The following is a 27,804-nucleotide window of genomic DNA, read 5'->3' on the forward strand; positions in this document are numbered from 1 at the left end:
TTATCTAAGGCATTGTTTTGAAAAAAGGAAGATAAAGAGAGACAGCAAGAGGAGGGGGTGTGTGTGAAATAAAGTACACTCGGCAGGTTTAAATCAGTCATTGTCAACCTGTTTCACTCTTTGAATAATCTGGCTGACTATGTTTAGTTTCACTCATGTAACCACTATCAAATGGCTCCACGCTTTTTCATCCAGCAGTGCTGCACTTGGTGGAAAAGGCTGCAAAGGTGACAGGAACAGTATTGCGATCAATAGGCCACTAGGCAAAGGTAAAGAAATTCAGTGTTTAGGTGTCCCGGAGGTTAAGGTAAATAGAGGTTCCTGACTCTGCCACTGACTAATTGCGTTACCCTGTGCAAGTGCGTAACTTCAGTCCCCCCTCTGAGCAGCTGCAACCGCTGATGCACAGTCCAGCCCCCGGTCTCTGGAAGTTGGATAAAAGCATCTGCTAGATGACAAATTATTATTATTAAATGCATTTGTGAGTCTTTATATTCAGAGTCAGAGTGGGTAAAACACATTAAAAAAATAACGTTACGAAACATAAATGAACTTCAGTGTTCATTAACCTAGAATATGCTGTCAGGAAATGACAAGTGGGGGGATGCAAACCTAAAATTTAACCAAGAGAAAATGTCACCTAACGATTTGTGTTCAGCCCAACCATTAAATGAAATGTACTGTACACCTTAATAATACGTACCATACTTCATATATATAATATTTAGTATTTCGCTTCCATCGTCTGTTCCATTCAAATGCACGGCTCTGCTCGACACATTTAAAATAGCACACTGCACTTCACAGTTAAAATAATCATAGTTAATCCAGCCACACTGCACAGTTAGGAGCCATAGTCAGTGCAATATCTAGATAGTGATGCAGGGGTACACGCAGTATGTCACCGGCTTGTTTTCCATCCCAGCATGCCTTGCGGACTGACACCCTGCAGTGGTTCAACAGTGGTTCAACAGTGGTTGTGAAAATGAACAACTGCTTATTACCCAAGCAGCAATAAAATGAATGTTAGCTGGCTTCCAGATGGCTGAATTGAGGTGTCCACGGCTTCAAAATCAGTATGCCCCAGTTTGACTAACCTTCATGCAGGCAAGGTCAACCCTTCACAGTCTAGTAAATAGTTTGTAACTTTAAAAATATACACAGTAGCTCAGATTCTTTCTGCATTCCCCGGTCTGCTGGATCGTGTATTCAGATTTGTGCTCGAAAAACTGTTTATCAAATTAGAGTCCAAAAATATTCCTCAGAAAGAAGACTGTTTCATGGGCACAGAAGGGAAACCAGTGGTTGCAACTAAACATCCAGGTAAGAATGGTTTTATAGAGGGTTTGCATACTAGCAGTTTTGTGTATGTATGTGTGTGTGTGTATGTGTGTAAAAATAGTTTATTGGGAGAGGAACGAGTCACAAAGATTATGATACATAATATTGCTTGTTTACCCCTTTATTTTAATTTTATAAAACCTTCTGTACCACCCCTACCCCCTTCCAACCAATCCACAGCACCCTTAAAACATAGGGGAAGAGGAAGAATGTATATAAAATGTTACAGATTATAATAATAGTAATGACAACAATTATATAGTAAGATAAAATGTACTACTTAGCTAAATAGAAAAATATTTTATATTTCATGGATCCCAAGGTAAATAGCAATACATCAATTTGGAAGAATCAGCTCTAGGTCCAACACATTTGTAATGATTTTCCAATATGTTTTGGTTTTGTACCTCAAAATTGTCTCTAAGCTGAACTTTTCAAGTGATGAATCCTTCAGTTCCATTACACTGCTTCTGCAAAACCTCAGCCAAAACACAATTCTCTCTATAGGTGTTTGGGTTAAACTTGACTCTGTGTGTAAACAAATACATACATTTTTTAAAAGCCACCATGAAGTCCCAGCAAATCATATCTAAATAAACATGTATTTGAAAACCAGAGAACCAAACTCATAAAATACTCCCTCAATAGAACCGATTCTTCAGGGTAGACTCAGCTGAACATATTTGACCTGGAATGACTAACGGTTTTCTTTACAAATTTAAGGACCAGTATGCCCTAAAATTGTGTCTGATGGGTGACAAATATAACACAGAGCACTTACACATTCTGTAGAGATGGTGAGATTAGCACAGCATAATTCATCGCGTGTTGGGCTGCTACTTAAGTACAGAGTGTCACTGCACTTAACAACCTTGATAAACTACCACAAAGTTAATTGTTTTTGCTGTAACACTTTTGAATGAAGAGACCTGTGAAGAGGAACAGAATAATACATTTTTCTGTGTAATGAGGTCAGTGCAGTGATTTCACAGTCCAGCACCTAGCTGCCGCCTTGTCCCGGCCATTTTTGCTCTGTTTTTGATCCGTTTCCATAGCAACTCACTCTTCTCCTGTTCCGCCAATTGGCATCTGTGGACAGAAACGGGAAAAAAAGAAACCTAGCTAACCTAATCAGACTGTCCTTCCTCCTATTGGCAGCACCCGAATGCAAGACACTAGTGAGGGATTTGTTTTTTGTTGGCTATTTATTTTGATGATTTAATTTATCTCAACACAGCCAAAGTGGAGACTCTCTCCATTTCAAAGATGACCAGGCTGAATAGACATTTTCAGGCATCTGCAAAAGCAGAGGGATTCAGCAGTAGTTGGTTTACCGAACAAACACCCACTTCAGCAGAGTACCAAGGAGGACAATGCACTCTGGGAGATAACTGAAACTACACAAACTGTGAGTGCCAATGGTCTGAACAGTGATGCGCATGCGATATGTATTATGGGTTACCTTGGGTGGTTCCTGAGAAGTCTAGCTTACTGATTTAAAGTCATGAGAAGGCTGTTGGTGCCCAAGGTGGCAGGAGGCTTGGTGGCTGCTTCTACCCAATCACAGGCTTGGAGACTGTGGAGGTGCAAGGTCAGGCCAAGAGCTTCTGCAGATCTGGCTCAAGACCATCCGCAATGAGCTGCTCCAGGCTGTAGTAGCGATGGACCACCTTCTCCTCGGTCACCACCACTACTCTCAGGCCATGGGGGTCCGTCCCCAACTGGCAGCCAATCGCAGAAGTCACCACCATGTCCAAGCCGTCGTTAACTGCCCCGGCATTGCGGTGGTAGTGTCCAGAGAAGACGGCTTTCACTCCTGGACCAAGGAGAGGGAAAGACCAGGTTAGGTGGGTGGAACACAAACCAGAGATCCTCTTCAAAACAGATCAGTACTTGGGCTTAATAACTTAGTCTGTTGTATAATTTACTGCTTTAATAGTAACAACAATAACAACTGAATAATGATACAAACTCATAATAATAATGAACAGGAACTTGAATAATGTACTGTCAGCACTGTTGTGAAAAGTTATACCCAAGGTACTTAATTGAAACATAAAATCCACTCATGTTTTTCTTCATTGATGTGTTGCTTGAAAACAAACACACAGCCTTTACATCCTGCATATGCAGCTTAAGGGGCTAAACAATCCATTGCCAGCCTAATAGTGGATACACAGTTCCTCCACTCTGGAGTGATATCAGCTTGTAATACTGTGATTTAGAGAAATGCTCCATTACGTGTTAAGAGTCTGTCACTGCGTTTATTGCCAGAGTTCAGTTTCTTGATGGTGTAAGTCTGAACTCTGCATTGTGTCTCATTGTGCTTGGATGTGAAGATTACTGCCTGGTGGAGAAGTCACGTTTGCCAACACACAGGGTACCCTCTCCAGCCTACTTTGCACAGAGACAACAGAGACTCCTGCCCTGTTTTGGAACTTTCTTGCTAATCCTCAGAATAGCGGCGAGATCGAATTGCACACTCTAAAACTTCAAACCGGATCAGAACTAATTGTCACTGCTAAGCACAGTCACAGAGAGTGGGATAAATACATAAACACAAACAGAAATATAAATAAATAAACACACAAATCAAATGAAGATGAAGAACAAAAATGCTCTGTCAGCTTCTGTCATTCGCCAGATTTCAAATCATCATGAAAACAACTGCATTAAGGCGTGGAAAGCTGGAGTTTGTTTTATTTTTAACTGCCCTACACGGGTAATGTTTGCTCGATGTAGCTCTTCACAGTTAATTTCTGAATGTCAGCTGGCATCATTAAAATAGAAATAATGCATCACAGAAAATCAGTGTCTTCTGTGTTCTACATGACGAGTTATGAGCTAAAGTAAGGCTCGAGATATTTCTCTCCAAGATGCACCACAGAGAACGCGCTATTCTCGGGTAGTGCCTTGTGCCATTCCAATACTGCTCAAATTGTTCACATAAACTGCCAGCTTTATATTTTCTAACTTCCCAAAGTCAAGTTTACATCATGAAAGCTCACCGGCAGCCCAGCGGCTGGCCCAGTGCTGCCCAATCCCAGTTATGTTGAGCACTAAAACAAAAGCATCCCTGTAACCCACTGTTCAAAAAACTTAATTGTGCATCAGATGGAGACATTTTAGATGCAGACAATATATTGTTTTTTAATCTCTGTATAGCCAGCAATGGCAAACTGTGTGGATCAAAGAGAAACGACTATTTAATTATGTTTGTAAACATGAGTTTAATTACTTTAGCAGCTTGTTAAAGTGAGTAAATAAAATAACTTGATGCAGATAAGGAATAATATGTTTGGCCAGAGCTGAAACATTTGTTGTTTATTTATTTGTACACCTGCAGGCCTCAAATTTTAGCCTAATCGCCTTCCCAGCACATTTGTTTCCATCGTTCCTCGAAAGTTTATGACTGTACAACTACTTACAGTACCGGCAAGGGAGCAGAAGGGGAATCGCACTAATGACTAATTCCAGTTTATTAACTTCTGTCTCCTCCAGGGTCTTTCAAGATTGAAACCTATAACCTGAAAGTAACAAGCTGTCTGGGGCCCTTTTCAACTCAGCTGTGTGGACATGCTGCCATTTAAGTTGAAATCAATACGTGTAATGTAATATACCTGTCTAAATTCATCCAGTTTACCTTTTAGTTTTGTTCTCTTATTGTCTCACAGGACACTGAGGTAAGACAGCCTTTACTCACAATGCCTTGAGTTGTTAGATTCCTTTCAGCAGTAGGGGAGTTAGAGCCATTTCTTTGTGGGGAGGGAGGGGTGATTTGATTTGATTTGTCACAAGTAAATAAAACAAGTTTCCCAACATCACTCCTTTTCCTTTCTATACGTGGCTTTGCAGCACCCATTGAGATTATAGCTGCTGCTGTAGCTGGGAGCTGATTAGGCCATCGTCAGTGCAAGTTGTGCTTGGAGAATACCAGTGTAAGTGTGTGAATGCATGCGGTTGTGTGTGTATTAGTGTGTGTATGTGTGTGTGGGAGTGTGCGTTTATGTGTGTCAGTACTTGAGACAGTACCCTGCTTCTCAGACCTTCTCTTGTTGTTATTGTTGGTTTATCGATTTCTGAGAAATCGTAAAATAAATAAATAAAAATGACACCTAAGTATTTTTTTCTTCTTCTTTTGATAGTTCTTAATTGAACCTGGCGGAGTGACTGTACAGCCGACTGTGCTCCAGCCGAGTCTGGGAGCGCACTGGGCTGAGCTCCAGGACTATAGGGCAATAATCAGGTGCCATCACAAAAAACAAGAGCTTCCCAGAAGGTTATTAAGGGATTCTATGAAAGCTTGATGTGTGAATACAGGAAGCAGATGTGTACAATCCCCTCCCATACTCCCCACACGGTTCATGCTCCCTCAGCTGCTCTCACAAGGCATTAATCAATTACAGAGAAATTATATCGGGCCGATCGGCTCTAATGCAACACGCTTTACTTCACACTCAACACCTCTGGCCAGCCGGGTCACACCAGCGCCCTGCAGTGTCTCTGTGGCCAAACTGAATTGTTAAATCACGGAGATGGAGAGTACAACACACAGAGCTAAGTGCTTACAGCTGGTCTTACAGACACCCTGGGTGTTACCAGTTGTGCCCCTTGCTAAGCCCATGCCTGGCAGCTCTTACTCAGGGTCACAAACAGCATCTGAAGTGTTAGCCTGTCGGGAGCACAAATGCTACCCCAGAGAGATACTGAATTAACATCACTGTGAGGTCAAACTTGGGTCAAATGCTCTTATTGAGGAAGATGGGGAGAAAAATTAATGAATGTATGAATAAATGTGTTTATTAATAAATGTGTGTATGTGTATATATTAGACAAAACTACTGTTTTATGCATTTAAATAGCAATCTGTTAAAGGTACTGCAGCGGACTTTAAAGTATACATACTAATCAATACATTTATTTGAATGTATTCATTTGGTAGACACCTTTACTCAAGTCGACTTATCTTTTGCTTTGTCTCTTTTGTACCAATGTTTTTCGGTGATACAGTGTAAGGCACAGATCTATAATATTAATGGAAGTGAGGTTAACTCAGCAGCACAGATGCACTCTGTTACGCAGACCTTACACACGTCTGACAATATCTCAATCCCCAATGGTTACAGACTATGCTGTAATCAAACATGAAATAACAGCAACAAAATCAACAAACTAAAAAGGATAAATGTTTGATGTAATCAAAAGAATGCACATTCATTCAATTTAAAGTTTCAAAGAAAAAAGTACATTTTTTAATCAAATATTTTATTTTAATTTTGGCATAACATACCATTATCCCCCGTTAAAATAATAATGAAATAATAACAGAGTGAAATCAAATATCCACTTAAAGTCCATTCATATGTGAAAAAGAAAAATCACAACTTTTTTTTTTTTACCATTAATTTACACAAAGCACTGCCTCTGCTAAACAGTAAGGACACAATAACTAAGAATGCTGTAATAAAGATTTGTCGCATTTTTGTTTAACAACCATTTATTGCACAAACAAAAACCTGGTTTCCTCATTGCTAACAATGCTAACATCCCAAGTCATGCACTTCGATGCGTTTCAGTGTATTCTCACAATCGCTCACACTCACACTCACACTTGGAGAGTGATTCACCATAAACAAAAACAAAAGTGGAAAAAGAACAAACTCTGCCTCTGGGGCAGTACACATGGAATGCCCTCCATATGAGATACCACTAAAGCAAGACTCATTTTTCAGTAAAATACTTCCAAGACTAATTCTCCATTTCAATAATACATGTACGAGAAAGGTAGATAGCATACACGCATGTGTGTGAACATGGACCCGGACACGCAAAATCTTAGTGTGGTATTGGACTGCATCCAAAGCAAGCTCTGCACACACCAGACATGATCATTCTGACAGGACAGGACTTAATGACATTGTCATACCCCCCCCCCCCCTTGAAGAATATTTTGAAACATCACATTCCTTTAAAACCCCCAGAATGCTCCCTCCTTAATCAAGCATGAAAATTGCATGAAGTTATTTAATAAGATCTGAGTGTTTAGAACCAGCGTGAACTGAATTTGCTCCGTGGCACGGTGGGGATTTTGATTGCAGGATAATTTGATTGGAAATTTTACTCTATAGAGCATTGAGGGGGGGCTACTGAGCAAAGGTGTAAACACTCAGCGCTGCTCACTCTTCTCATCTCGTCAGTTTTATCAAAGGCGCCTGTGCAAGGAGTTATAAATAGTGCTGGATAAAGGGGGCAGGCAATGCGGAGAAGGAAGTCAACTGTGTGTCCAGGTCATATCTTATCCAAGTCACACAAAGGAAGAAAAAAACTGTAGACCACATAAATCAAAGCCTAAAATAAAAAACGTTCTGCAAAAATAAAATATAGAAAAAAAAATCCCTAAGGCATTGGTAGAAGATACATCCCTGTGCACATTTTCCACCACAGTGGGCACACAGTGTGTCTCCTCTGGAAACATCTGTACATAATGAGAAAACAGCAGTATCAAGACTAATAAGAGGAAGCACAAGCTGCCCCTTTTCTAGCTATATGCCTGCTTTATCTTGATATTAAATTCGAGCCATAGCACGCTGGTGTTTGTCTCTCATCACAAAGACGTTATTTTTTAAAATACATATATATATATAATTTCCCTACAGGTTGCCCAGCACGTTTTATGGTGCTTTTATTATCTTATCAGACACTTTGCTTTTCAGTGCAGTGTCCCCTGGTATTACATGTACTACATTACATCAAGTATGCAGATAAAAATATATATGTACACATATATATCCTACAGAGTCAGAGTCTAGGGGGAAAAAAACTATTGCTGTGAAGTTGAAAGTATGGGAAGGCTGTTTACAGAGACCGGGGAGCCGCTACGGTGCCGTTATTACTAACACAAGGCGGATAGATGATATGCACAGCAGGTACTGTGGCATTAACACTTTCAACACAAAGCCACATTTCGCAGACATACACACACTGACACACACTCACAATGCAGCACTTACACAAGAGCAATTGCAGACGGACATTTTCTGTGTATTGTAGTACAGACACAAATTGCTATAGAAGGCCCTGCTATCAGCAGTGAGACTATCTGAATTACATAGTTTTTCCTTAAGCTCCATATGCGAGTGGTATTCTCCCCTCAATCATCCCACTCTGAGATCCTCTATTTGTCTTGTTTCACAGTTCGAGGGATATGGCTCACTCAGACAGAACGTCTCATTTGCGATGAAATCCCTGGGGAGGAATTAAAAATCCCCAGGGAGGCAGGAAAAAATGAACAAACGAAATGTCAAAGCTACAATTAACTCAATGCTTAACTCGACGGATGCGTGTCACACTTCATTTCATTTTGGTTTTCCGTTACTTATTTTACTTTTTGTAATTGAAACTAAGTAAAGTAGATCTAAGGCTGCAGTGAATGTCATGCTGTTGCGTTAAATTACAATCCCTTTATCTTTTAATTGTGTGTCTTTGTAAAAACACATTTTTGAAATATAACCCACATTATAATCTTAAAAAAAAAAAATTGATTACTTGTATAAAAATACTTTTCTGTGTTGCAGAACTTTGTATACCAGGGTGAAAAAGTTTTCTTCACAATATTTAACATCCCCAGTAGTGGAGAGGTAGGCAACCCGACATCTATACGATAAGCAGAAAGGTAAAAGTCACCAGGCCAGACGGACTTTTTCACTCAGACAGCAGTGGCAGGAAGTGCTGTTTCATTCACACAATTATAAATAATTTAGAACTCTAAATAGAAAAGAAAAGGGAAAACTTGCTACCTTCCATTGATTGAATGGAAAGGATTAACCCCCCCCAAACAAAAAGATTGCCAAAGAAGTCACTGAACTAGACTAGTGAAAGGGTTAAATATAACACTATACAATAAGCTGACATATACATTTTGTACATTGTTGACTTTTCACATATATGTATACTTATTTTACAACATTGAAAAACAGTCAATGTACTTAGTCTGTAAATGCTTTCTTTATTTGTTGTATACATTACAAAATAATTTAGGTCTTTTCAATCCTACCGTGGTGAGGTCTTTATCCTAGTTTTCAAAATAGAAACTTTCAGAACCTGTCAGCCTAACTTTCTTCCTCAGACGGCAAGAAACTTAAATTGGAAGGAAGTCCCAGTGCATTAATTATCCTACTTTAACAGCTATATATAAAACATTAGGATAAGTGTCAACGAGCTCATCCTACATTTACATCTGGAGCTGAAGAGCAAACCTCCGCTTCCCTCACTGACATTTCACAAAGGGCATTGTTTGAACCACGTCGTTAACAAGCCTCCTAGAAGACTGATTCAGCTGGAAAGGGATCGAGACACTCATCTGAAACAAAACAAAATAAAACCCTTTCACTTGGACTCCAGATTAGTACCAGATATGTTGCTTTCTTTGTGTTTTTAAGGGAAGCTGTGATGATGGCTGTTGCACGGGGTGGCTTAAGGGGAGACTTCTGAAATAAAAATCATAGGGTGACATTGTGCATTGCATTGTGCTCTGAAGGGTTAAACAGTTTAATTCAGCATGGAAACATTTTAATGATGCATGAACTGCAGGAACCTACTGAGGCCTGGTGCACAGAGTCAGGTGATTGGGTTGGGCAAGACTTTAGATAATACACAAAGTGAGAAAGAAAGCACACAGGCCAAGACACACGTATAGAAATAGAGCGCTGTAGGATACATTAGTCCACAGTTTACACACTTTCCCTGGTTGACTCCCACTTGTATTGTAAACTAAAAACAGCACTGTTTTACATGTTGGCTGTGTGAATAGTTCTGTTTCTACCTGTTATATCAGTGGTTCTCAACCCTGGTCCTGAAGGAACCCCTACCCTGCTGGTTATTGTTCAAACCCAGCCCTCAATTACTTAATTGAACCCTTAATTTGACTAATAATGTACTAAATCAGTGCCTTTTAATTATTTTAAACAGTAGGGGGTTTAAATTAAGTATAAAATTGTATACGGAACTTATCTTAGTAGGAACCAACTTTTTATTAGTTACTTGTCAAATTAAAGCAAATTATTACTTCAATTAAGTAATTGAGAGCTCAGCTGGAACAAAAACCAGCAGGGTAGGGCATGCTCCAGCACCAGGGTTGAGAACCCCTGTGTAAAAATGAAGGTGAAAGTGTCTGAATGATTCTAAATGTGCTCTTATCTGCCAGTCTTGTTTGCCACATACAGAACATACGCGACTAACTGTAGCTTATTGATGACATCACTGTTGTGCTGGTCACTATATGTGGAGAGTTTGAAAGTACACAATGCACACTAAAGAAGATATGGCTCTGTGATTTAGCACATGTATAAAAATATTACAGTTGAGTCACTACATATCTAAGCCTGTTTATGAAAAACACTGAACAAACCTCATCATCATAACTGCCAACTAAACCTGGAGTGCTCTTTATTGGTATAAATTTGGTTTTCACACTAGTGTGTTAACTGTCCAGCACCCATGTCAATCAGTGTGTTTTTATGTGAGCCCCATTCCACACAGCCTGGCAGTGCCTGCAGTACACTGAGGGTCACACATCAAATGAGAGCAAGAACGGGGTCCGTCTCTCCTGCAGCTTGGATTTGTTCTCTCTCTCGTTCTCTCTCGTTCTCTCTCTCTCTCTCTCTCTCTCTCTCTCTCTCTCTCTCTCTCTCTCTCTCTCTCAAAACACGTTCAAATGTATGAGCCGTGTGGCTGGCTAACCTGGGGGGGCGGGGGAAAGACTGATTTCTCCAAAGGGTCTTCATCTCTGCTGTGTGACAGGCAGTCAAAGGGTGCTCAAGTTATTCTGCTACACAGGAGCAAATGAAAGATTATGGATGGAGTCACGCTGGAGCGTGCAAAATTCAATTTCCTTGCGAGAGATCTGGACAGCTCTCGGGAGAGAACCTCTTCAACACAACGCAGCCACTGTGGAGTTTGGAAGCGCTGGTCAATGCACATAATCCCAACAGGCATGGCCACAGAATTCTGATAATTGACATGGTGCAAATTTCTGCAACGGATTTATAATTTTCAAAAGACCTAGTATGTCATGGTGTAATTTGACCGATATGATGTCAGTAGTTCAAAAAAGAGTTACGGTACAGGCAGTCACATGACAAGTAGAATTATGATTAGTGCAGGAAACTGCTGTAATTAGTATTAGTACCATCCTCCTCATCACCTGTAATTTAGCAACAATCTTCATCCAAGGCAAAACTTACATTACGAGACTACAAGAAATACATTTAGCAGCACATTACAGAAAACAACATGAACTCATATATATAGCTTACTATAATGAAAAAACTCCACTCCGCTCCTCTGCTTAGGCAGGCATTTTTTACTTTTGTCTTCCACCAGTCAACCAACACATTGACATCCCCAGTAATCACAATGAGCAGCTCTATCTGTTTTTTTCCCTCCTTTTTGATAGCCTGCTCAAAGCCGGTCCCCAGTTATCCCTGCACTGTTTAACAGACGTGCATCTGCAACAAGTTAGACTGAACACACCTCTGATTTAAATGTACTACTGCGGTCAGGGTTCACGACAAGACTAGAAATAATGAATCATGAGGCAGTCCCTGTAGATAATTTGTATGATGTGAGGTCAGACAAAATGAGATACCGTGCAACATGTTTTCACGATGCCAACAATAAATCACACTAATTTATCATTCCGGAGCCATTACTCGAAGAGTGCAGGAGCCAGGCGCAGTGCCGTTCAGTATTGCTATTCCTAACCTATCCATCACCATACACAGTGGACTGAGTAATGACAGCTCAAAATGAATCTCTTCACCTCGATCTTTAATTTCAACAGGAGCCAGTGAGAGACGGAGGGAAATGGAAAAAAACCACACACACAAATAAGACATGGCGTCTGGAATGAATCACATTCCTGCGAGAGGCAGGGTAGTGTTAGGGCAGGCTCTGTGCGATTCTCAACCTTCCCTCCTATCATCAATTATTAAAAAAAGAGGTACATGTTAGTGACATTACGAATACATTCACCGTGATAATAAGGTGTCTGTGTGCCTGCCGTAAAACATCTTTGAGACGGTGGTGAGTTCCAGAGAGCTGAAAGATGCAAAAATGTGTAGGAAGCAGTTTAAAAATTATCATTCCCAATATTGCCATTATCTTCAATACGTTGAGGATGATTATGGAGATGGATTTGGGGTGTGAAACCTGTGCATTAAGCCTGACATTGTGCAGTGCATTTCCATTTTAATGTGTGGTTAAGGGAATCAAATGGAAGCCTTTTAGTGGACTCTATTACGACTGACAGTTAAACTGGCGCTAAAACACAACTGTTTCTTAATGAATACACCTGCTTGTCATAGCAGCTTAACTGAGGTAGTAATATATATTTTTTTAATTAAAAGGTATCTCACTGGTGTCAAACTGTAGGGGAAGGGGACCTCGCTAGGGAGAGGTGAGAAATTACTGGCTAATTAGAAGAGGCTCATTGTCTGCCCTTACAAGTTCCTTGAGATTTAAAATAGAAAAAGAATGGGAAAAAAACTTGCAGGGGAAAATAAGAAACCTTACACATTCAAGCTGACTCAGGGAAGACAATGCACTTTCTTTATGCTTTGATGGTGTATTTATAAAACCAAGATGTTCCACTCCAGGAGAACAAATAAAAGAAGCCAATTCCACTCATAAGAAAAAGGTAAAGGTTACAAACAAGAGGACATTTGTCCCGATGTACTGGCATGCCTGCTAACATTTCTACCCAAGAATCTCTTCATGTTGTTCTTTCTGTGTCAAACTGTTTGGTATTGTCAGGTTTGGGTGAACTGCTATTTAACTTGCACTAAATGCATCGTTCACAACATAATTAAAGTACAGCTGTTTATAGCCAGAGCCTATAATCGTGAGAAACAAAACAAAACAAACTCATAAAAATTAAAATTAAAATAAATCTATATTTTTCAGGATGTGCACACAAATCAAAATAACAGCTCATTTCTGTCTGCAGTTTTTAAACATGTGAATTTCCTCAGGACTCCAAAGCGTGTTTTAATTTTAATCGAGTCTGCAACATAGAATGGAGGGAAGAATGGCAGAAGCAGGGGAGGACATGGAGTGTAATCTGTATAAATCTGGATTTGAAGAACATTTGGATATGCCCATTTACACTTATAAAAAAAAATAATAACGGGACAAAGCTTTTGGTATTGGAGTCTGGTCCCGGCCCTTCAACTGGCAGAGTGAATTTGGCATAAATGTCAGTGCTGAAATGGGGTTTAAAAAGAACATTCGTATCTTATTTTCATCACCGTCTTGGTCAGCTTTCCAGCTTTTCCATTAAAATCACTTGTATTCATGACTGCATAATTTATCATTCTAACCAATCCATGGTGTGCAGCTGTACTTGTAAGTACTTCCATTAAATGTAGTAATATAGTTTCTGCCCCAGTGCGTTTCAGTCATGTGCATGATTAACAACTAATAAACAAAACAGCTGCCTGCCTGATGCCCTTTAGTGTACACATGTGGCAGCAGACATAATTCAAAGGCATGGCCATGTTAATCTCGATGTCGCAGTAGACGGACACAAGGTATCCAATGAAGTTCACCACAGCCAGTGACACCCACGGTGATATCGCATTGCGTAGCTCCCGTCATATGCCTTTTTGAAGGGGATCTCATTTGAATTTTGCACACTTGCCAAATAATCCCTTTGGCACTTTATATTCTGCTTCTGATTTCTGATGGTCTACGAAAAAACAAACAAGAACATCCCAAGAGATTCGACTATGTGGTAGCAAAGTGTTCACTTCTGCTGGTTTCAAATATATATGTTAAATTTGAAGAGGTTACAGATATTCAATTGTAAGATCCACAATAAAGGGCAACAGCACCACATCCTTCAATAAGGTTTTGCCCGGTCAGGGGGAAACCGCCCAGTCAGTCAGCACAAAACAAACAACACAAACAATTAGAGACGATCACTTCATCAAAGTGGATTATTACCTCTGACCTTTAGAGCGGATCGATACGGAACTTCATCAACCGATGGAGCAATTTTTGTTTTGACACTCACCTTTTCAACTGTGTACAGTTTACAGAGATGTTTAGTCAATGGCCATTTACATGTTGAGCTCCTGAGTCTCACAATGTTATTTTTATTATTATTTATTTATTAGCAGACGCCCTTATCCAGGGCGACTTACAAAATATAAGCACAATACAAAGTACAGAAAGTGCAAAAATACACTGCAGTTCAAAGCATAATACATTTAACAAATTCCAATGTACACAAGTGTATACAATATATGAGGTATTATATCCTGGATTGTAAGAGCTGGGAGCAGACAAGATGTTAGGCCACAGTCAAGGGCAAAGGGAAAGGGAGCATAGGGGAAATCAAAATAACAATACGAGTACTAGTAACACAGGGCAAGTAGTATGATAAAACGTTGTAAAGTGAAAAGTGCTATCTTACAGGAGAGTAAATTACAAGTACTGTCTGAAAATATGTGTTTTGAGTAAGCACTGGAAGGAGGTCAAGGACTCTGCTGTTCTGCATGTTCTTCTGACAGGGTCAATACAGGTTGCTTTCCTGGAAGCTCTTATCATTCGAGTCACTGATCGGTCTGCGTTTAAGAGCATGTGCTGCAGTCCATTCCAAGAGACTGATCGCATTCAAGCAAATGCCCCCAAACACAGTACAAATTGCCAGTTTCCCATCACGTGTGTGCATAAAACGGTATAGACCTACATAATGACAACCCTGACCTGGAGAGCTGCAATCCATTTTGGTTTCTTAGGTCACCTTCAATCACTGATTTGTCAGGACTGGGAACATATTAGTTATCGATCAATTAAGTGAGTCAGATTTTCAATTAAGGGAACTCTGCACCTTGAGGGCTTAAGGGGCTTTAGACGTTGGTCTCATAAACTCTAAATGACTTAAATGAAAACACTTGCCTGCATCGAGCCACATGCAATATTTCCACATCTTTATAAATTGGTGATTTAAAGGCGACCTATACAAAGTGTACCACTGGGTCTCTCCAGCACCAAGGTTGAAGACCCCAGGGTCCACAAATCAATCTCATTCATTAGTGTCTGTGCCAGGCCTGGTATGCTTCACAAGGCCAAATTAGCACAACCAGAGTTACCAGTTGTTGTGTGAAGCTGTATACATGTTATGTATTACTATGGCAAGGCTTTGTACTAAATAAAACAATCCCATTTAAGGAGGGTTATTTATTATTTGTTTTTTTGAAAACCAGCCTGACCACAGAGAGAGAGCGAGAGAGAGCAGCAGACTGAGAGGTCAGGTATTGGGGTCTGAATAAACAACTAGCGGCTGCCTAATTTAAGGCCCCTGATGGTTAATTTTGTTTGCATTTTCCTTTCTTTAAAACTGGAGAGAAAATCTATTTTACTTTGAATGAGGACTGCAGGATGCCTCTCCTGGCTGCCTGTTTCAATACTAGGTTTGACATGGCTTTGTCAGCTCGGCCACTCTTGTTGCGAAAATCAATGGCACTTTTCAGTCTCTCTGCTGCCTTCCAAACCCAGACGTCAAACAAATCATCCTACTCCAAAACGGCCCAAACTGACCTGTACAGAATAGCAACATCATTTACTTTTTTAGTGTATACCTGAGACATGCTATTTTTTTTCTTTCTTTGTGCATAGACACATTTCAACAGGAGAACCTAAACAACAGAAAGGCCCACAAGGTGCATCGGCACTCCAAAAGAGGGTCCACAGACAATTCCCTGTATACTGAACACCTAAAATCTCAATTCAAAGCACAGAAGACTAGTCATACACACACCTTACCAGGAGACAAACACACCAAAGAGAAATGCATTGACAGTTTGGCCCCATCCCACAAGACAACAGATTCAAATCCCCTCAAAAGTTTGGCAGCTTGCTTCCAATCTTCCCTCTATATTTAGCAGAGCTGCAGAAAGCTTTTTACACAGAGATGGAGGTGCTGAAGTTGATAATTCGAGGCCAGCGGACTGGGAGGAAGAATAATTGGTGTCGCCCCCCATCTGCAGATCTGTCCTACCTTGATAACTCTGTATTTGTTCGATTCTCACAATATTTTATTGCTGCAAAGAAGAAAAAAAGAAAGATAAAAAAAAAGGCCCCTTGGGCCAGTGGGACAGAATATTACGTTATTAGTTGCTAGGGAAACTACACATTTTGAGACAAGGCCATTTTTGCGGTTCTTAATATTATTTTTAATAATATTACCATAATACCCTTAAAATAATTATCATAACATCAGATATATGTTAGCTCTTTTTTGACCAACTATATTTTACTGTGCCTGGCCCCTGCCTGACCTTATCCCTTTGGATTTTGTTATAAGAAATTAGATCTTAAAATCAATTCCCCAGCTCAGCTTCATACCCTCTCAAACAGCTGTCTCTGGGTTACCCAGCATTTTTATTTGATTACCTCAAAGGGAGTAGGGCTGGCGAGTATTAAAGTATCTTCATTCACCGAACAGCTGTAAGCAGCAAAAAATGGAAAAGCAAGAGTGGGAGCTATGAGTTAGGGACTGGCCTCCCATGTGTTTCCAACCCATGCCTCAATAGCTCTGCTCAACTCTGCCTCATTGCTGGCCCTCTGGGAGCCAACTGCTGAAGGCTACAGCTTAGATACACAGCGTTGCGGTCTGGACGGTTTCTGTTAAAATAGCTGCTCGGCATGCCCTCAATGTCAACCCTGTCATGAAAAAACAACATCTCTGTTCTGCAGTCATGTTTAATGAGTTAGTAGTGGGGAATCTGGAGGTTCCTAAGTAGCTGAACCAGTAAAAGCCTGAGGTCTACAGACCTGACATTGACATGTCAGATCTGGGCTATGTCATAGTAATCACTGATCTACTAGATGGCTCTACACCTCTACGCTCAGCTCTACTACAGCAATTCCTGTAGCTTTCCATTCGCCTTCAACCTCTGGTGTTCCAGGGGGACCTGCATTCATCTTCCTGTTCCTGTCTGAGTGCTGTGGACTCGCAGTGTGAAAAGACACTGTTTTTGCCTATGCATGTTATGTTGTCCTCATATCTCCCATTCTGGCACAAGGGTCGTAGTAGTGAAGCAATACTAATAGCTGCACAGGTCAGTCAGTGGAGAGATTCAATACTGAATAAAGGTCACTCTACACTGGGCTGCAAATGGGGCTAAGCAATTTCCAGTTCTGGGGAGAATTAAAGCTTCCATTTTTGCCATCAAGCATCTACAACGCTCTTTTGAAGAGGTGTCAGCAGGGAGTTCCAGTACAATGGGCAAAAGTGATTTAAAAGAGTGTTGTGAACCAAACACACAGAAGTTTATCTACATCAGTGGTGACATAACATCAAATCATCTCAAATAAGTAGAACTGGGGTTATAATTTGTTTAAACTCAAAGCTTTGAAAACAAGGTTAGAGAATGCTGGGCAATGTCCCAGGAGTGTAATGTGGTGGAGAGGACATCCCTTAATGTAAGCGTGATCTTAAAGAAAAACCACCACTACCACCACCACCCCCAACAAAAACAGCAAACACTAAAAAGGTGATGTGAAGAAAGGTAAACATGAAGTCAAAAATGCAACAACAATACACGGTTTGAAATTGATCCAGAGCAACATCTGATAAGAGTGGGCAAAAGGACAAATTATTAAAGTGTTGAGGACTGGAACATGCAATTGACGATTATAAATGAAACCAATTTGGCCACCTAGGTCTGACAAACACGAAACCTTAGAGAGATCAAAAACTCCACCCGAGGGCATAGGTAATGAAGTTATGAGCTCCCCGACATCCAGAGAGATTGTCTGAAATATTGCTAAAATCATAAGGATAGATCTTCCATGTTATATTAGATCTAAAGAATCCAATAGTTTTAAAATGAGTTTCTACACGCATATGCTATAATCCTTCACTGAAAAACAGCAGCTCTCCTCTAGTTTCCCTATAAATGTTAATAATGAAATAATAAACAGGGTATCCACAGAAGGCACGTTTTATTTTAAAATGCGCTTAGCTATCGAAGCTTTACAAAGGTCCTTGAATACGACAGCTCTAACCTTCCCAACGAAGCAAACGGCAGCCAATCCATCAAATTTCAGCCATCATCGTGTTTGTCAAAAACTACAAGTTACTAGTTTCTGCAAAGTGAAACGTGGAATAGGAAATGTTTGCAGGGAGTTTAATCTCTCAAGAGTTTCTGTGCGAGACGAGTATGTTGGCAGGGTTTCAAAAAACATAAAACACCAATCGGAGGTAGCAAAAACACAATAGAGTCAAACAGAAGGGGGACAAAACCTAATTAAGAGTAATTAAGATACATTTAAAGGGATTATTCATATTTTTAAACTCTGCAAATTCTATTAAATACCTGAGCAAGGCTTGCCTGTCAGTAATACCTTGTTATGTGCCCTGACCCCATCTGCAGCCTCATTATTAAGTAATTTAAAGTGCTGAAAAAGGAAACAGAGGAATCAATGAAAAAGATGTAATAATGTATGCATATTCCTCCTGAAGGCTATCTTAGAGCTTGTGATACGAGGAGCAAATTAACTTGGCACAAAGGCAGGGTGGGGGGAAGAACAAAGCTCTAAGCCTGTGATCGATGTTATTGTCAGTCATCCAAACCCAGGACCTTGGACAGCACACACTACGCCGGGTAGTCTTTAAAAGTGGAGTGCTTCAGCCATGCACAGCTGATAACCGTTCATTGACAATCACAGCCGCTACGGAAAGCCAAGGTCCTCCCCAGCTTTTCTACAAACCTCTTCCAAAGCCACCTGGTTTGGACTGTATTCAAAAAAACAGCATCTCAGTTTTTTATTTTTTCTTCTTCTTTTCCATTGAAATGAGTCAGTTGAATTGTTACGAATGTACTATGCCTTCCTGTTCATGACACACTCCTAGGTTTTTGTCACACATTATATAAATAGCTTAATGAACGTGCCCACTAAGTCTTTATTTAGTCCATTTGAACTCGGAGAGCCCTTACATAAGTAGCTACCAGACAGGAAAAGACTGTGACTTTATGAATGGAAACCTTGACTTTGATTTTATGTGTTCACACCGTCACGTTCTTGGATGCTTTTGTTTTTTATGCAGAACCACGAGAGGATAAAAGGTTAACTGATCAGCCACTGAGTGACTGACTGTCTCCTATTTCAAGGATGTGCAAAATAAACACATACATAAAAATAAACCTGTTGTAAATTTAGTATTATATCTCAGTCAACAGATCCTGGGGATTGAGCTGGGGTTTTTTTGTTTGTTTTTTTACAGCCCTGGCTCTTGAAAAGCACCCTGAGATCGCAAAGAAAGAGATACAATACAAAAAAGAAAAAGAGGAATGACCCACTTTCAAACTTCGACCATTTAAACCGCTTAGATCTGTTATCTTTCTTAGTCCTCGGAGACTGGAGACAAACGGCTTGCTGGTTTGGAAGTGACAATGCAGAGGTGAGGGCAGCAAGGGGAGGCAGTAGTTCACAAAGCTGTACTGCCGGTTTAAAGTGCTGCCCAGGGAGGCTAAGAGCCTGCTAACAGAACAGTGCTCTCCTTAAAGGGACCAATTATAACATCTACTCACTTGCCTTTGTTTAAATTTGTCTGCTTCCTGCTGTGTGCGTTATTAGCAACAGTCTTATTTTCTGCTTTAGTGTTCATCTGTCAAACTGTAATACTTTTGACAATGAATTAAAGGGAAAAGAAAAAAAATCCCAAGAAGGAGGTTGGATGAGCAACAGTGCCACATAGGCTTCAAGTATAATGCATTATCAATGGGGTTCAGAGCATGGTGTCACACTAATTCCCTACTCCATGGTATTCAGATTGGGGAGGTTTATTTGTTGGTGTTTTTCTGTTCACGAATGAAAAGCCAGACCGAAACAGAGTATAAAGGGAACAAACGAGGCATTCTTTGAGAGGCAAATTAAACTGCTGGGAAATGCACAAGGAATGAACTCCTCTGATTTAATTATATAATATCAGGGGGTAGCACTGGCAGTCATTTGACTGGGAACAGATAGTCCGCTTGCCTGACGCGATTCTAAAGGGGAAGCCGACAGCTCTTTTGTGCTCTGCGAGAGGAAGTGCTCCGAATGGTGCTGCTGTGACAGAGCTTTTTGTTGCACCGCTTTGTCTTGACAAACAGAGGCTCGCGAAGCTGAAAGGACCCATTGTCCGGTCATCACTCTCCGCTCACACTATCAGCAGTTCTGCACATGGCGGAGTGTTAGTCAGAATGAATTGGGAAATCGCCAGCACAAATGCTTATTATGACGTCCAATCTCTGGGAAAAGTCGACCAAGACAGGGCTTCACTAAATACATATTCATCCTGAAGTCTTTTTCACCACTGACATACCCCTAACAGCCGCTATACGACTAGAACACAACAGACAAACGGCTAAAGACAGCAAGGCGTCAAATTTCACTAACATGCTGGCAATGCCACGGAACGCAATGCCAGAGGACGGAGAGGACGGAGAGATTCAGAGGAAGAGGAACTTGAGAGGAGATATGAACATGGTGCCTGAGAATAATGATAAAGTATAGCTATTGTAGATGCCTTTCCCTTCTTTCCTTTTTTGGTCTTAATTTCCTTACTATTATAATAATGAATAACCTCATTGCACTCCTCAAAGGCACTGCCTTGGAAGAGAAAAAAAACTAAAATGAAAGTTAATTTCCTTTCAACTCCAGCAATGTAGATGAAAGAGTCATAAGATTAGCTGGATGCTCATCTCCCTTATCACAGTAAGGAAAAGCTAAAAGGAATTATTTCGAAGAATGTAAACACAATGTCTGTGTACACTGTGTCTGCCTCTGTAATTGACACAAAGTTGTGTGAAAATGTACAGAAAGCTGATATTTATGGTTACTGTATATCAGTGCAGCACGTATGATATGCCAGCAAGAGAGAGACCGAGAGAGAAAGAGAAACATTAAACCTCATGAGAAATTCTGTGAAAGTACTTGTTAAGAATTAAAAACTGTCATGTTTTTTTTTTTTTTGTCAGTATCAATCTATTCACCTCCTTCGTTATTACAGCTCATAAGCAGGTCTTCCGAGTCCTGTGTATATCTTCAATAATACAAACACCTCGAGAAAGTCTACCTGACAACTTTGACATTCTTGATCCGTAAAACTAACACCATAGATACAAAGGTCAGCGATAATCACAGAGTCTATTGACTTGACCTTTTTCATTCTGAAAAGATAGAGAAATCAAATGTACTACAGCAAAAAATAAATAAACATCACATCACTTAGAACATGGAATAAGGTCATACGGTTGAAAGGTTATACATTAAAGATAGTTCAAAATAATTGTTAAAAAATGTATTATTTTAAACACCACTAATAACACCTCACTTGCTGAAGACAATAAAAATCGAAATCTTCGAGACATTCATTTTCCTCTTCTGCAAGATCACAGACTTATTTGAATCAATATACTCTTCAAACAACTTGCCCTCTCCTTTACCACAGCAAGTAAAACAAAGTCGAGACAAGTAACAATAATTTAGGATAAGCAATGGGAGGCTTGTTTGAAGTACTGAATTGCAGTGCCCCACTTAGTAGTGTGAGAAGGCTGGCTAAAGGCTTCAGACCAGAACTCTACAAATCAGGGTGACAATCTAGCATGTTTTATAGGCCTCTATATATATTCCACTTGCATTTGCACAGGGAAAGTGTTTAAACAGGTGAATAATGAATTCACCAATTGGAAGCTCAGGGAGAAAGAAAGACTCAAAAGTGCACTGGCATTCGAGGGGGCAGATGTGAAGGAACCCGCCCAGGACGTACCTGCTTGTCTGAAGCGCTGGATGAGTTTGTCACGGACGCCCCTCTCCAGGTTGAAGTAGTCGTTCTCCTCCTCGGGGGAGTGCAGGTACAGAGGGATGTGCTGGAAGACCAGGATGTGGCGGCAGGCCTTGCTCTGGGCCTTCTCCAGCTGCTCCACCAGCCAGGCCTCGTGGGCATCCCTTAGGTCAGGGCAGGCCGAGCTGTCGAAGAACAGCTGGGAGTTGAGCACCAGGCACAGCACCCCGCCCACCCAGAAGCTGAAGTAGTCGTCTCCCCAGCTGCTGCAGTACTGCGCGATGGTGTCAGGTGTGGGCGTGTTGCCGATGTCGTGATTCCCACTCAGGAAGATCAGCGGGATGCTGGGATCCGTCCCTCTCAGCGCCCCCTTCAGGTCCCTCTCCTGCTCCTGCCGCCAAGGCGTACCTGCATGGTTCACACTGAATCATTGCCTTTATACTGCTTCAGAACAAATGTGTGGAAAAAGAATGGGCTTGGTGACTGATCTAACCAGACTACAGACCTGAACCTATAATAAAACTTTGCTCTCCTCCTTGATTTAATGGGGGAAGCATAAAATGAAAATGCCAATGTTTGTTTTGACTTTAGAACGGATTAAAAAAAAGTGAAATAAAATGTGTTCACATATATGCCAGTAAATAAAATGTAATAAATTGTATATGTGTTTAAGGGAAGGTTGTGAAAATGTAACTGATAAGTGTTACAGGGACCATTAGAATGGCAATTGTTATTTCAGTTCAGGCTTCAATTAAAAAATATCTTGAGCTCAGAGAGAATGAAAAGCAGTTCTTCACAATACGATGAGGTGTTAACTAGCGGTTTTGGGAAAAAATATATATATACAGTACTGTGCAAGAGTTTTAGGCAGGTGTGAAAATAATGCTTTCAAAAATAGACATGTTAATAGATTATATTTATCAATTAACAAGCTGCAAAGCGAGTGAACAGAAGAAAAATTTAAATCAAATCCATATTTGGTGTGACCACCCTTTGCCTTCAAAACAGCATCAGTTCTTCTAGGTACACTTACACATAGTTTTTGAAGGAACTCGGAAGGTAGGTTGGCCCAAACATCTTGGAGAACTAACCACAGTTCTTCTGTGGATTTAGGCAGCCTCAGTTGCTTCTCTGTCTTCATGTAATCCCAGACAGACTCGATGTTGAGATCGAGTGGGGGGGCTTTGTGGGGGACATCACTTCCAGGACTCCTTGTTCTTCTTTATGCTGAAGATAGTTCTTAATGACTGTCGCTGTATGTTTGGGGTTGTTGTCATGCTGCAGAATAAATTTGGGGCCAATCAGATGCCTCCCTGATAGTATTGCATGATGGATAATTATGTGGCTGTACTTCTCCACATTGAGGAGACCAATAATTCTGACCAAATCCCCAACTCCATTTGCAGAAATGCAGCCCCAAACTTGCAAGGAACCTCCACCATGCTTCACTGTTGCCTGCAGACACTCATTCGTGAACCACTCTCCAGCCCTTCGGCAAACAAACTGCTACAGCCAAATATTTCAAATTTTGACTCACCAGTCCAGAGCACGTGCTGCCATTTTTCTGCACCCCAGTTCCTGTGTTCTCGTGCATAGTTGAGTCGCTTGGCCTTGTTGCCATGTCAGAGGTATGGCTTTTTGGCCGCAAGTCTTCCATGAAGGCCACTTCTGACCAGACTACTGCGGACAGTAGATGGGTGTACCAGGGTCCCACTGTTTTCTGCCAGTTCTGAGCTGATGGCACTGCTGGACGTCTTCCAATTGTGAAGGGAAGTAAGCATAATGTGTCTTTCATCTGCTGTAGTAAGTTTCCTTGGCCGACCACTGTGTCTATGGTCCTCAACGTTGCCTGTTTCTTTGTGCTTCTTCAAAAGAGCTTGGACAGCACATCTGGAAACCCCTGTCTGCCTTGAAATGTCTGCCTGGGAGAGACCTTGCTGATGCAGTATAACTACCTTTTGTCTTGTTGCTGTGCTCAGGCTTGCCATGGTGTATGACTTTTGACAGTAAACTGCCTTCAGCAACCTCACCTTGTTAGCTGAGTTTGGCTGTTCCTCACCCAGTTTTATTCCTCCTACACAGCTGTTTCTGTTTCAGTTAATGATTGTGTTTCAACCCACATATTGAATTGATGATCATTAGCACCTGTTTGGTATAATTGTTTAATCATACACCTGACTATATGCCTACAAAATCCCTGACTTTGTGCAAGTGTACCTAGAAGAATTGATGCTGTTTTGAAGGCAAAGGGTGGTCACACAAATATGGATTTGATTTAAATTTTTCTTCTGTTCACTCACTTTCCATTTAGTTAATTGATAAATATAATCTATGAACATGTCTATTTTTGAAAGCATTCTTATTTTACAGCATTTTTACACACCTGCCTAAAACTTTTGCACAGTACTGTATATATATATATTAAACAATAAGTAACGCAGACACTAAGATTTGTAACATATATTAATATTCTTCATCTTATAACAAGAATGCATATGATGCTAATTACTGCAGGGAAACATAGCTTGTGAACTTCAGGTACACAAGGCAAGGGGATGTGTATTTGACAAGGAGAAAGGCGAGGCATGAATTGTTGCAAAACCACCACCTGGGAAACAAGTTAGCATGAGACTGATCTGACGACATTTAATACAATTAAATATTTTAGCCGTCAAAATTTCCATCAAGATGTGCAATCAACACAGAGGGGACAGGAGTTGATCTTTATTTATTAAATACTGCAGTCGTCTTTAATTGCAGCACTTTTTTTTGGGCTTTAGTAAAAAAAAAAAAAAAGATTGAAATTTAAAAGCAAATGTATTGTATGGAATACCAATATCTTATTTTTCTGTTTTCACCAATTGTACCTGCTTGTACATCTCTCATGCTGCTATTCACAGATTGTGTTTTGTTTCTCATTGTGATGTTGTTACTTTTGTAATGTTGTTTATAAGTAGCACATTGTATAAGAGTGGTCTATAAACCACAAAGTCTCTTTAGATAAAGGCATCTGACAAAATGAATGATAATAACTGCAATTTCAGACAAAATTATGGGACACTGATTTCTAGGACTATTTTTCCTGCTCCTCTTATAATCCACCTCCCTCTTTTTCAGCAACCTCCACCACACGTTTAATACATCTGCTTCAAAATTAATTGTATTATTATTATCAGGTTCAGAATAACATGGACCATTGTAATATGATACGAGACACATTTGAAGAAACAAAAAACAAACACATCTCATCAGGGAAAAAGAGAGACTCTGCAGCTGTCATGCTTACATCATATTCAAAACCCAAAGTGGAAAGGATCATTTCTGAAGGGAAGTGGAATTCTAATTTTGTCCCACATAAACAGCAGTGCAAATCAACCTTTTTAATAACAGTCTTTGATGGATTCTAATTTGACATGCAAGTCATCTAATTGCCTGCTATGAATTCTTAACTGGCGAAACAGGAGGAGAAAGGAGGGGATTTACACATATACAGGAATATACAAATACATACTGTGGCGTCCGGGGGGGGTTGCCTCAGTGTCGGGGCTCTATTGGTAGGGTTTAGGAAACACAAAGGTGATTGGCAGTGAGTATTTATTTACCCAGTGCTCTGTGGAAAAAAAATAGGCAAGAAACAAGAAACATGACCCTAACGCTCACTGAGCCTACCTAAACATGAAAATGGGTCCCGCTCCTGAAACATGAGCACAGCACAAGACAACACAGCAACTACTCTGAATCCAAAAAGTTGTGATCCAAAGCAAATCCAAGTTCAAGTTCCAAGTTCTTGACTGTAATTCAAATCAATGCTGCTTGCTCTCTCTCCTCTTCCCTTTCACTGAGTCTCTCACTCCAACTCCCATATACATATAAACAAACACACATCTATACATACATATATTATACACCGATCAGCCATAACATTATGACCACCTACCTAATATTGTGTAGGTCCCCCTTTTGCCGCCAAAACAGCCCTGACCTGTCGAGGCATGGACTCCACTAGACCTCTGAAGGTGTGCTGTGGTATCTGGCACCAAGACGTTAGCAGCAGATCCTTTAAGTCCAAGGTGGGGCCTCCATGGATCGGACTATATCCAGCACATCCCACAGATGCTCGACTGGATTGAGATCTGGGGAATTTGGAGGCCAAGTCAACACCGTGAACTTGTGATTCATCAGACCAGGCCACTTTCATCCATTGCTCCGTGGTCCAGTTCTGATGCTCACATGCCCATTGTAGGCGCTTTCGGCAGTGGACAGGGGTCAGCATGGGCAGCCTGACTGGTCTGCGCTACGCAGCCCCATACGCAACAAACTGCGATGCACTGTGTGTTCTGACACCTTTCTATCAGAACCAGCATTCACTTTTTCAGCAATTTGAGCTACAGTAGCTCGTCTGTTGGATCGGACCACACGGGCCAGCCTTGGCCGCCCATGACCCTGTCGCCGGTTCACCACTTTTCCTTCCTTGGACCACTTTTGATAGGTACTGACCACTGCAGACCGGGAACACCCCACAAGAGCTGCAGTTTTGGAGATGCTCTGACCCAGTCGTCTAGCCATCACAATTTGGCCCTTGTCAAAGTCGCTCAGATCCTTACGCTGCCCATTTTTCCTGCTTGTAACACATCAACTTTGAGGACAAAATGTTCACTTGCTGCCTAATATATCCCACCCACTGACAGGTGAAGTGAATAACACTGATAATCTCGTTATCATGGCATCATAATGTTATGGCTGATCAGTGTATATAGTATTATTTTATGTATTAAATAAGAGTAAAACTAAAACATATAACTTAGACTTCTGCACAGATTATAATGTATCCCTTGAAATTCACAGACACTGACCTAAAAACTTAATTTATTCAATTTTATCAAACTATTTTTAGGCTTCTCATTTCAAGAATAGGCACACTTCTAACCTTCCCTTCAACTTCAAAATAAAAAGCATCTAATCGATCTCAACTAGTCACAATAAAACAACAGTATTAAACAATCATAATGAAAGCTGATGATTATATTAGACCCTGTAAGTACTGCCGAGTTAAACTGTAAAACATTACAGTAAAAAGGTGAAGTATTTATTTATAATGCTCCTACCTGACCACATGTATTTTTGCATCTACATTTTACAAATATATATGTAAAGGGCATTGGTTAATTTTCGGAAGACCCTGCCAGTCCATGCTTTTGAATCGAATGCAATTGCAAAAAAAGGACACATCCAGCAGCAAACCATGTCCTTATACCTAAAGCAAACATATCTGTCAATAAGTCAATAAAAGATACGTTTAAATCCTTAAACCAATCTTAGAAAATAAAGCTGCTGTTCAGACACTTTGCCAATATCTTACAAATGAAAAGCCACTCTGCAGCAGTGTAGAGAGAAAGATGGCTGTGATGAGGGGGACTGAACACAAGTGTTAACAGGAAGCTTTTGAATAAGTACCTGTGTGTAGTATAATTTGTAGCTGTACAAAACCTCCAGCAACAAAATATATCGCCTTGTGTTTTTATTCCCCAGTGAAACCTATTAAAAGTCCATAGAGATAGAAAGTATAATCAGTAAAACATGCAGGGCCTCTTTAGTTATTGATTTCCCCAGGTCATTCTCAGCAATGT

General features: G+C 40.5%; 1 protein-coding gene across 2 annotated transcripts in view; it reads right to left on the reverse strand.

Moving 5' to 3' along the window:
* Positions 1–1,446: 1,446 nt before the first annotated feature.
* The window catches only part of cpped1 (calcineurin-like phosphoesterase domain containing 1), a 255,753-nt gene continuing 229,395 nt past the window's right edge, over positions 1,447–27,804 (reverse strand). For both annotated transcript variants that reach the window (XM_066690132.1, XM_066690131.1), the window contains 2 exons: positions 22,163–22,585; positions 1,447–3,157 (listed from right to left, as the gene is read on the reverse strand). In XM_066690132.1, coding sequence (XP_066546229.1) covers positions 2,934–3,157; positions 22,163–22,585 — 647 coding nt within the window. In that variant the 3' untranslated portion in view covers positions 1,447–2,933. The remainder of the gene's footprint in view (positions 3,158–22,162; positions 22,586–27,804) is intronic.

The sequence above is a fragment of the Amia ocellicauda genome, chromosome 17, assembly GCF_036373705.1.
Source record: "Amia ocellicauda isolate fAmiCal2 chromosome 17, fAmiCal2.hap1, whole genome shotgun sequence".
Classification (NCBI taxonomy): domain Eukaryota; kingdom Metazoa; phylum Chordata; class Actinopteri; order Amiiformes; family Amiidae; genus Amia; species Amia ocellicauda.